This window comes from Periplaneta americana, chromosome 17, assembly GCF_040183065.1.
Source record: "Periplaneta americana isolate PAMFEO1 chromosome 17, P.americana_PAMFEO1_priV1, whole genome shotgun sequence".
Classification (NCBI taxonomy): domain Eukaryota; kingdom Metazoa; phylum Arthropoda; class Insecta; order Blattodea; family Blattidae; genus Periplaneta; species Periplaneta americana.
The window spans coordinates 2625573-2637899 of NC_091133.1; the positions used below are offsets into that span (position 1 = coordinate 2625573).

At 35.7% G+C, this 12327-nt stretch overlaps 1 protein-coding gene across 6 annotated transcripts in view; it reads right to left on the bottom strand.

Annotated features, from left to right (window-relative positions):
• Positions 1-12327, bottom strand: part of LOC138692936 (zinc finger protein 235-like) — an 84195-nt gene that overhangs the window by 47507 nt on the left and 24361 nt on the right. For 5 of the 6 annotated variants that reach the window (XM_069816332.1, XM_069816327.1, XM_069816325.1 and 2 more), the window contains 3 exons: positions 12047-12144; positions 5017-5154; positions 3406-3488 (listed from right to left, as the gene is read on the bottom strand). In XM_069816332.1, coding sequence (XP_069672433.1) covers positions 3406-3488; positions 5017-5154; positions 12047-12144 — 319 coding nt within the window. Of the gene's footprint in view, positions 1-3405; positions 3489-5016; positions 5155-12046; positions 12145-12327 lie in introns of those variants that run through there. The other variant, XR_011330174.1, reaches the window with a different exon arrangement.

A 12327-nucleotide genomic window follows, 5' to 3' on the forward strand; every position in this document is an offset into this window, starting at 1 on the left:
AATGCAGTAAAAAGTGAATAACTAATTAAAATGGATTAAGATGAGATTTTGCTCAGATTTTTCCAAAATAAAAAAGTTCAGTCAAGAGAAATCCGCATAACAAATGCTAAGACCACCAACAACTGAAGGTGATCTGGGTGTAGAGTAAGCCTTAAGAATAGTGAACCACAAATTGTGAGAAAATAACACACGAACATTAATCTCTGTCCACTCATTACAATAAGAAAAATTTGTCCTGCTGTGTGGCTTAGCGTAATTTATTTGGGTAATACAAAGCAACGAAAAAAATAGAATGTCATTACTAGGTGAACTATACCTGGGCAGAATTTTATTAAAAATGTATACAGTGCACGTGATGGAAATCTTTCAATTCCGTGAATTCTGTGTCAGGTTTTCCCTCGCATTCAGAAGTACGAATGGAGTGGGCCGGAGTTCCTTCTCGTCATGCTGTCATTGTTGAAGAACTGGAGGTTCAATGCCCACAAAACTATACAATGTTGTGAAAGTGAAGGTAAACATGACCAAATGTTACATGCAGGGGTTCTACAGAAATAAAATACATTTAAGTCAGTATTTGTAGTTATACTGCATTCTTACATTCTATTGCGGGCACATACAGACTACTGATTACACATACTGGATAATTATACCGAATGTGGACATTCGTACATCACAATTAAACAGCTTTCTCCCAAAACGAGTTAAGTCCATTTTCAGTAATTTGACAGAAAGGACAAAAAAGTGAGGATGCTGTTTCGCTTTATGCTGGACGTTTTCAGATGGTTTCTCATTGTTGTACACGAATATATGTTTTCAGCATAGGTAAAATAATAAATTCTCAGTTTAAATCTAAGTTATAAATAGGGTCATTTCTAAGGAAAATATATTAAATCACATTCAATGTGATGCTTTTTAATGACCAAAATCCCAGGAACAGTACAAAATATGTTTGTGTTTGTAAATTTATACCTTACATTTACATAAAATTCTCATCATACACCTCGACATGCATGAAGCAAGATGCTACCTACTGACATAGGGTCAAGGGCGAAAATCTGAAAATAAGAGAGCGAAATTTCTAGCAGTATGTGGAACCATGTAAACATGATGCTCTGACTCACCACGTACTCGCTTCCTGTCTCCTGAATATCTTTTGGTCGATTATACGAATTACCAGTGTCTACTTCACTCATAAGCTCCGATTTGTAGAATAGCTCTGCCGTTCCTCATGTCTTGGCTGGCTGCAGCCATCTTCATATTCAACTGTTTCCTGAACAAATGCGCATGCACGAAGGACTTCAGTTTCCTGAACGTGCAAAAAATTATCTTTCCTGCACAAATGCGGGAAGGACTTAACGTGTTTGTGCGGAAATCGAGTTATGGACTTAACTCGTTTTGCATGAAATCGTCAAATTTGTGCCTCGATATTTAGTTAACTGAAGTGAGTTTCGAGGGAAAATATACCGCAGATTTTTGACGATTGCAAAGAATACAGCAAATCATCTTATTTAATTTTTGTGGGCTTAACTCGTTTTCTATGTATGTATGTATTTATTCACACTGCAAATGGGTATATACCCGGTGGCAGTGGTAACTAATTACACTCAATAATGACAATTAATAATAAACACAACTAATAAAAAATAATAATAATAATAATAATAATAATAATAATAATAATAATAAATATAAATTAATAATGACAAGGAGCATCCTAAATTAAATGAAGCATGGTCACTTAAAATAACATTTAAGGTAAATCTAATTTGTATCTTAACCGTAAGTTCGAACTAAGACCCACGAGTGTGACAGGTTCATACCCGCACAAGTACCTTTCGGCACTACACTTATTTCGCTGTCAACTCACTCACTGCACTGATTCTACCTGATGTCACTAACACTTCTAACCATTTCACTGTTCGAATACTTTGCACAGCCACTTCACTGACACCAACACACTTCACTTACACAATAGACTTCACTGACACTACACACTTCACTGACACACTTCCTCACTGATAGAGCACTTCAAATAACAAGATATCAATTACACCCTTTAAGTAGTGTGTGTAATATACTACCGTCTATTAGTTAAGTCCTTAAGCCTATTTTTAAATACATTTTGGTTATTGGTAAAGCCTTTAGTAAGTCTGCAGGCAAAGAATTCCAGTCCCTGATAGTACGATTGAGAAAAGAAAACTTTCCAGTGCCCGTCCTCTGTCTTCTTTCCCTCAATTTATATGAGTGGTCGTTCCTTGAAGAGTAATTTGACGGCTGCAACCTATTCTTTATTTCTCTCTCTATTATACAATTATTATTATTATTTATTGTTTTTTTATTAGTTGTGTTTATTATTAATTGTCATTATCGAGTGGGAGGAAGCTCTTCAATTCTTGATCATCGTCACCTCCCCCACAGCAGGCAAAGCCTCAAATATTTCCCAAAACAAATACAGACTCGCAAATTCATATGAAACAATTATTCATCGAAAAACACAAAAAAGCTAATGAGATAATAGGAAAAGAAGAAATAAGGAAACATTGGAAGGCAAGGAAAGTTTGTAACGAACAATGGAAAAGCAAAGTCATTTTACTTCATTTATAAATTGTTTCCATTAAGTACATATATTATGTAACTGTATTTCAAATGCTAACTAAAGCAGCTACATCAGCAATGATAAGAAACGATATAGAGTTCGATTTGTTGATTGAAGTATAGTAAGAGTGGGCCTATATGTGACCATTTCTAACACCTCTACTTGAAATACAATGGTTCTTGTCTGGCACTCTCTCTGTTCGGTTGGAGGCTGTTTGGACTGGAGATATTCAAAAACGAAAATAGAAGGAATTCATCTTAAGGGGATGCGCTACTGAAAAATTACAGTTTTTGAAGAAATGTCATGTTTTTTTTTTTATTTTACTCTTCATATGCTAAATTCCAATGCTCCATTACCACAACCTGTGTTTCAGCTATAATATGCAGTATAAAAAACATAGAAAACTCTTGTTTTAGATTCCAAAAAACGGTTTCCAAAAATAAACTGTTATTTTCAAATTTTATTTTTAAAAGAGTTATTTCTTGACTTAGATGATTGAAATTTTCCTGATTAATTCATAATCATGATCATAATATGCTGTTAAAATTTCAATACATTATCTCTTAAAATGTAGAAATTAGAAAATTCAGTAGCGCATCCCCTTAAGTTATTTTACAAAATACGTAGGAATTGCAGACTGCCCTTTTCTTTTGTAATAAAATAAACTACTGGTACCTAGTGCGTACTGCCTCCTGGACAAAACATTCCGTGCCATAACAGATTTCAAATTAATGTCATATGTGACAATTTTAATGAAGCAATGAAAGAAAAAAAAAAAGACAATGTGAAGATTGCAACATCGCACTCACCGACTGATTAAAATCTTATTCTCCTCAGAGGTAACTTCCAGTTTCAACTCATCCTTTACTGTATCAACATCACACAACTCTTCCTAAAAATAAGGACAGAACAGAGAAAGATGGCGCAAATTTACACGAATATTGCATCAACTTTTCATGACATGGGCCTGCATTTAAATCCTAATGCATCCACGTAGAAAACTGAGTAAAAAAAGCACTCCGTGGCGTTTTTATGTTATGAGTTCTTCTGTTAAGATTTTAACTGCCACTGCAAGTAAATATGTCTTACCCAAGTCATTAATTTTGAGAAATCTAACTAACTGGGTATTTATCGTGTGCCAAAAATTTTAACATTAAAAAATGTTTGTCTTTAAACACTGCATTAAACACTACATTGATTGGCAAAATCATAATGAAAAGGTGTCTCTGAGAACTACAGCTTGGCACACTGATTCTAACGACATGACACTTAGAAAGTAAATTAGTAAGAGATGAATGTAATAAAATGTAATGAAATACATACAAATATATAACTCTGTAGTGCTCGGGACAAGTGGCATAAGTCAAAAATGTTAATTTTACAAAAGAAGGAAAAAAAAAACTGCCTTCACACTGGTTTATGTCGATTTGATTTTCTTCTGTATGAATTATTGGAATGGGAGAAATACTTATGTCTCTTTTCCCAAGCAAGCAGATGTTCCGTAAGTTATGAATAAATTCATAAAAAATGTTTGTGAAAACTGACTTATGCCACTTTTCCCAAGCACTGCAGAACTATAGTTGAAATTTAGGATATACGAGGCGTGTTCTTAAAGTAAGTTCCAAAAGGGTATAGAAAGTAAACGGGAAAATATTTACAAACCATTTTTGTAGCATTGTATTCCCCACACTTCAATTACTTCTCACCATAATCTCCACCATTATTGAGGCATTTATCGAGTCGTGGCACAAGTCTTTCTATCCCCTCATTGTAGAATTCGCCCGCCTGCGAACCACTCCGCAACATTTGTGGAAAATTCAAGGAAAGCGGAGAAATTGTGAACCTCCTGTCCTCATGAATTTTTTCATCGACAGCACACACCAAATCGTCATTGATCAAAGATGGCCGACCGGTATTCTGCTCGTCATGCACAGAGATGCGGCCCTCGTTGAACCCATCTCCTGATCATTCCATCACTAATGGCATCATCACCATACACCTCACAAAATTGATGATGAATGTCAGCTGGTTTGATTTTCTTGCATTCAAAAAACGGATAACAGACCGCATCTCACAGTCGGCGGGGTGCTCGATCACTTTAAACATTTCAACTGATCACAACTAACCACACACACGGACTGAAGCTATGAAACTGCATGCACAGCTTGCCTGAGGACTGAAGAAGAAAACACACATGCACAAAATAACGATTGCAGCGATGCGACAGCTATAATTGAAAATGGAACTTACTTTAAGAACACGCCTCGTACTAAAATCAGGGAGTAAATAATTGTTCACAGAATAGAATTATTAATGCTTTGTCACATGCTAAAATCCCTTTGGCTTCTACGATATAATGACTCTGTACGACGAAAAGAATACAATATTAATACTGCAAAAAGAAGAGCCAGAGCACTTACCTCGGATTTATACTTTGTCGTAACAAAAGTAGTTGGCACTGCAGTTTCCTCCACTTTAATCTCTGATGTGAGATCAGAGCTGTGGTCCACGTCTTCTGTCTTTATTCCCGCCACGTGGAGGAACAATAAATTCCCTTCCTACAGAAGATACAGACGCAATGAATATGTAACACACAACTTGTAAGAATGTGTTTCCATGCTGTTCGGCATGTTAGGCCGGGAATATACGGACGCGCTGCGGGAGTACGTGGCATTACATGCAATGCGCGGAGGAAATTGTGCACTCGGAACAAGCGGTGCGCATGATACGAACCATCTGAGCAGCGCGCAAGCCTCGAACACCTTTCTAGTTCCATTCTATCTAGCACGCTGCACGACCATGGAAAACGAGGAAGCTTTGTTAACTGCTATTTGCGCTTTGGTAGTAATAGGATACATTTTCAACAGAAAGAAACGTAGACCTACAGACTGTACAAGAAGCGGCTACGGAATAATTTGTTAGGTACTATAAACTTTAAGAAATCAGCGGCCAGTATAAAAACCTTAGAATTACTCGGCTGATTTCCACCAATTTTGGCGAATTATTGATAAAAATTGGGCCAAACTAAAAAATCAGCCACCAACATGCGAGAACCAATCTGAAGTCAAGATAGGACAGTATTTATTGTACTAAACTCAATTCATTCTTTAAATAATGTTATTGTGTAATTAACACTGTTTTTGGTTGAATGTCTGTATATATCAATATTCCAGGTTTGCACTGACTTTACGATTCTTGGTAACAGGGGATTCATTTACAAGCCTTCAATACTTTTTGCGAATTTCAAAACAGATTATCGGAGAAATAATCCCAGAAGTTTGCCCAGCAATTGTGAGCGCATTAAAGGAAAATATCAAGATGAGTTAAATCATGATATGCTTCTTTAATGTGGATATTTTAATTGCAATACAAATAATGACACATTGAGAAAATTACAGTTAAAAAATTCGAAATATCACATTAAAAAATCAATAATATTTCGAAGTCGCATTGTAATGAAGAAACACGTACAATAAAACTACAAACATTTTCTGTTTCAAGTAATGAAAGTTTCATTGCCAAATTATACTTTTAATTTAAGTGTAGCCTACAGTCGAAACGAGTATTTTAAATCAGCCAAAGAAAATTATTTTAAAATAAAACTTAGGAATGTAAAATATATACAACAAATATTACAAAAATTGTTATTCAATTCATTAAAAATAATAATAAGAAGAAAACAGAAGACATTAAACGTGCTGCTTTTGACTGTCGGAGTAGCTTATGTGATGAACATTCAGGGGACGGAGTTTTGGCTGCATGATGTTGAGGAGAGCCAAGAAAGTTTGATTGAAATCCGAAAGCAACAGGATGTAGTGTAGTAAGAGAGGGATTGGAGATTTTGTCATTGAAAGGACGGCTTGAGAAGACTCTTGAGTCAGAGGACGTTGTAGTGGTTCAGAAGCCGAAGCGTAGAAAAGTTGAGGGAGTAGATTAAGTTGTGTAGGATAACCCATTTAGGAAAAAGAGATCAAATGAAGGTGCAGATGAATGAAAACGTTCTTGTCCATAATAAAGGCCCATTCACAATGAAAATTAAACATAAACATAACGTAAGCATAAAACCTTGTGTCCATGTTATTTAATGAAAGCATTCACAATGAATTACATAAGCATTAACTTAATCTTAATCATAAGACGTTAACATGAATGTTTGCAAACTCCAAATTTTCATGCTTATGTTTATGCGACTTGGAAACAGTACACGAGCGGAAAGCGTGTTTTCACTTTTTGTTTAACATCTTTGCCTACAAGCAATATTTTGATCTATTGGCCGTGATGATAGCTAGGCGCGCAACATGGAATCATATGACGAAAAGTTGATTATTTTATACCAAGGAAACCCTTGTCTATACGACAAGAAACATAAAACATACAAAGATATTACATTAAAAGAGAATGTATGGAAAAAAAATAGCACTGGAAATGAATTCTGAAGGTAGGTATTAGTTAAATCATTTTATAGCTAACATTATTTTATAGTTCAAAGTATTGGTGTTTCAAAATATATTAGTATGTGAATGTGGTTATAAAAGTCCCCCTGTTGTATTCTTCTCTGATTCAATGGATGAATCCACCATCGTTTTTTACATCTCCGTTTCTTTGATTTCAAGTATTGAAAGCCATATACTGATGCCATTGTAGTTATTAGAAACATAAATTGAATAGCTACATCGTCAGTCATTGTGCAATTCTCCATTTTTATGTAATAGATTCTGTAGTTTTGTTGATTCAGTATGTTTGTTTTCACACACGTGTTATGTTTACGTCATGTTTAATTTTCATTGTGAATGGGCCTTGGCTACTTAAGTTTGTGGCATATGTTTATGTGCTTATGTTAATGTTTACGTTATGTTTAATTTTCATTGTGAATGGGCCTTAAGTTGGCATTTCAAAGAAGTTTCGTTTTGCTTTCAGCTGAATGTCATAAATAGCTTGCTGAATCCCTTTCCTAGTAGCCGCACGATATGCTATTATATTTTATGAAAGGAAAGTACAAAATGATTTGACTTCACATTGTTCAACAGTGACCTTTAATCTCCCAGAAACCATCAGCGTGGTTCAGGCGGTAGCACGTTTGTCTGCTGATACGTGGAATTGCGCTCAAGCATGGGTTCGATTCCTGCTTGGGCTGATCACACAACTATGTTTCTTCGAGGTTTTCCTCGACTTGAAACGAATGTCAAGTAATCTATGGCGAAACCTCGGCCTCATCTCGTCAATTGCCAATTTGCTATTACAAGTTCTATCTACGCTAAATAGGGTCTAACCTAGTAGTTGATAGAGCGTCGTAAAAGTAACCAATTAAAAAAATTAACGTCCCAGCAACGGCTTGCATAATTCCAACAGCGTCTGTCAGTTAATTCTGTACTATCATCCTGCTTTTTCGCTCGTTTTGGAGTCCTGTCTCATCTTGTGTGTTCACTGGCACGTTCCGTTGTTTTTATTATAATAGTGAATATCACCAGGATTCCACAAGACAGGGCATAATTTATGAGGTCCAGTCTACTGCAGACCACTCCATGCTTGGGGTGTGCGCGCTTCACGAGACAAACGGCAACGAACCCGTCCACACTGCGGCAACGAATCCCTTTGTGTTCGCGAGAAAAACCGACAAGAAACGCATCGCTGCGCGGCATTTGAGGTGTGCGCGGCGCGTGCTTCAAATCGCGTACAAACGAGCGAACGGAGCCTCGAATTCTGTTCGACCTTGTTGCATTACTGCCGTGGCGCGTGCGTGTATTCCCGGCCTAAAGCTACGGTTTGGCTATGGCGATCTTCGCTGGGATTCTGTCCCGTTGATTTGAATGTGCATGGTTTCTTTACGGCGATGAACGTCAACGAACGTCGCTGGGCTCGACGAACATCGTCGGCGTTTGCCTTGGAGGCAAAAACCTGGCGATCATCGCCGAGAAACCAACTGTAAAATTACAGTAGGTCATGAATTAAATCATTTAATAACATGTGATAATATACATCATACATACCATAATGGCAGTAAAACAGAAATCTTTCTGCAATTTCTTCACTAATGAGGACGATAAATTAATTGATTAAACACAAATCCCTATTGGACATGAACCAAAAAGAAGAATCAATGTAAACAATAACAAATCTATATTTTGTAATAACCAGAACTGTTAATACAATTTGAGTAAAGTGAGTCATAATTGAAGGAACACACGATGCGGCAGATTTAGCTACTGAAGCAAAGTTTGAGTGTGAAATAGTAAGTGAAGTGGAATTCCGAGCAAAGGAGAGAAGTGCAACAACCTCCTTCTCACATTATTTTTTTTATTTGTAACATTATTTCCTAAATAAATGCTCCTAAATGAAAAAAATAACATTGTAAAAAGTAAAAATAAAGTTTTTATGTAATTGGTTTTTACCTTAAAGTTATGCTTATCTTTCAGCTGGGCTGATTGGTTTGTGAATAAATTTTGTGGGTAATTTTACAACATCATTTTCAATTGAACTTAAAACAAAATGAAATTGTTCGGGAGGAAGTCTGAAATATTCCTTAAAATTGGTGGGTTCATTTTCAAGAAGTCTTAATATCAATTAATTAAAAGACCCCTCTGTATATCTATTTATAAACATGACATTAACTACTTAAAAGATCCGTACTTGTTTTTCAAGGCAAAACTTATATTATAACATTACCATATTGTCATCCACATATCAGCTGATCAGACATGGTCAACTATATAAAACAATAAACTATCCACCTACGAAGTTCGCCGGTAAAGAAATCACTCTCTGACGATGACCGCTGGCGATATCAATCGCCAACGAAGTTCGTTCGACGAACATCGTCATAGCGAAACCGTAGCTTAAAGGTACGGTTTGTTTACGGCGATCATCGCCAGCGATTGTCCCCAGAGTTGCTAGCAGTTGAAATGAATGCGCACGGTTTCTTTACAGCGAAGATCGCCAGCGCTGTTCGTTGGACGCGGCGCAGATCGCTGGAAGTTGCTTCTGAAGCAAATTCAGGACGCACATCGCCGCATTCGTGTTCAATAATCGATATTTAGGCAAGATCATCATGTAATATCGAATATCTAATCTGTACACGTTAACCACGTCTGTACGTTTTGGCTGCAAATCAAATCAAGACGTTTTGTAATATTTCGCGGTCTGAAGACGAAATTATTATTGAATATGTGTCACAACATAATGCTCTTTTTAATATGAGCATGTGAATTAATAAACACATTAAACAATAAATCCTTACATTACATGTTACATTTTTACCACGCCCGAGCCCCAGGGAATTTCGTTCGGTGTTGGGTAAGGGGGAAATTCTCTCTTCTGTAAGTTTTCTGTGACTAGGCCTACCTAAGTACTTACGCGGTATTCTGAAATATAGCGTTTTTTTTTTTTTTGTAGAGATGTAGTTGATCGTATATACAAGGCATAATAAAAGCCCAAACGAACCAAACCTAACCTATCACATGTTCGTACATGTAAAGTGTATAAGCGGATTACGAAGGGAACTACCTCAGCGCTAGTTTAGCCAATTTTTTTTTTTTTAATTATTGTTTGGAATACACCATGTAATGTAATACAGTATAATAATAATAATAATAATAATAATAATAATAATAATAATAATAGTAGTAGTTCATAACCTGAATTACTGCCAATCTTTCAACTTGAGTTACGGGTGTCTTGACAAAATTTGTAGGTAATTTAACATTGTCATTTTCAATTAAACTCAAAACATAATCAAACTGGTCAGGTGAGAGTCTGAAATATTCCTTAAATTTTGTAGCGTTTTTATAAAGATGTCCCATTATCAATGTGTTATAACACAATTCTGTAAACCTATTCCTGAATATTTCATTAGTCCGTAGCTTGTTCCTTTTATAATACGCATGCGAGATTTTGATATTGTCATCTCCCTCTTCTAGAATAAATAGCAACTTCATTATCTTGGATTTATTCATTATAATTTTTAGGTTATGTCCGTGGCCTACATTAATTTACTTGTAGTAGATGACGGAATAAACAAATGAGAATCTACAGCGATGTGCGTCAATAAAGAAACCACTTCTCGGCGATCATCGCCAGCGTTTATAATCGCAGGCGATGTGCGTCCGACGATGATCGCCATAAACAAACCGTACCTTTAAGGCTTGATTGCTACTTGCACATGTGAAGTACACTATTACGCAAATTTCAAGAGTGAAACTAACGAAACAATAAAAGCTACATAGGACAGACAAAAAGCAAGGCTTACTTATTGAAATAAGAATACATCGATATTACCTGTGTGAAGAAGAACTGATATCTGGGGGGGGGGGGGGTGGAATCACTGTACTGTGCGTAATTCTGTACATACTTTCTCTGAATCTAAATGTCTCAGGATACAATTATAATAAGACAGATATCAACTTGAAAGAAAACTGATAACCTAATTATTCCAATTCATTATGACTTACACGAGTAATTTATACTGCATAAAATATACATCCCCCCCCCCCGGCTGGCTTTAATGTTCGTGAAGTCTTTATGAACATTTCAAAAGATTGCCTAATTCAATGAAGTCTCACCCGTACGAAACCATTCTGAGTTATTACATATTTTCACTTTCACTTCAACTTTGGAGAAGGATCGTTTTTTAACATGTTTTATAACCCTAACTAATCAAGTAGGCTAATACAATTCCCATGCAGATTACTGCTGCTGATTAAGAAATGTGATGTAGTAACAGCTTTCGGGAACATACATACATCACAAAGCTTGAAGATAATTTCATCTTACTATTCATTTCAATATGCTGAGTATCACAAACAGAAAGTAGTAAATAAAGATTTTCAGGTTGACACTGGGGTCAGAGTTGATTTTTTTTCTTCAATAGCCTATATTTGTTAGAATGAAACTAAATCACTCTCACCAATTGCATCAGGAAATTATACAGGATGGCTTTTATTGAAAATAACCCACTTATAAACGGACTGAATCTCAAAATTTAGATGATCTCGAAAAATCAACGTACTCCAGACCCAAGGTTTCTTGTCGCTAGCAAAGATTATTATTATTATTATTATTATTATTATTATTATTATTATTATTATTATTAATTTCTGATAATCCTACTTGTCTGTGGTGTAATAATCATGATGAAGATCTGGAACACATTCTTCTATACTGTCCATCCATAAACCACAAAAGAAGTAAATTAAAATCATCAGTACCAGTTGCAGAAGACACAACCCTGCAGTATATATTGACTACACCCAAACTCTGGCTACTAGCAACAGCATCTATAGAACAGTGGACTTTATGTTGACAGCAAAAAGCTGGATACTATACATTAAGATTATTGTTATTATTATTATTATTATTATTATTATTATTATTATTATACATATCGATAGTAACATTCATACCATTCAACCAATAAGGAGCTTGGCCCCTATAATGCTCTGTTCCCTTTCAATTTACCTCTGATAGGGGCTTCTTCTCATCTGCATCAGTGTTATAACTGGATTGAATAGCCAACGGGTCAACTCCGGGTTCCTTCTTGATCACAGCCATCACAACTGTAACGAATATTTAAGTGATTGACATATCTGCAGAATTTCGTGTATACAACAAGATCGAAGTCCTATATAAACTCTTTAGGCAGTGTTCTATTATGATTTCTGCAAGGGTACTCAAGTAGTGGTAAGTTATAACTTTTAAATAATACATCAACTGTACAAAGTAGCATGAATTATTATAAA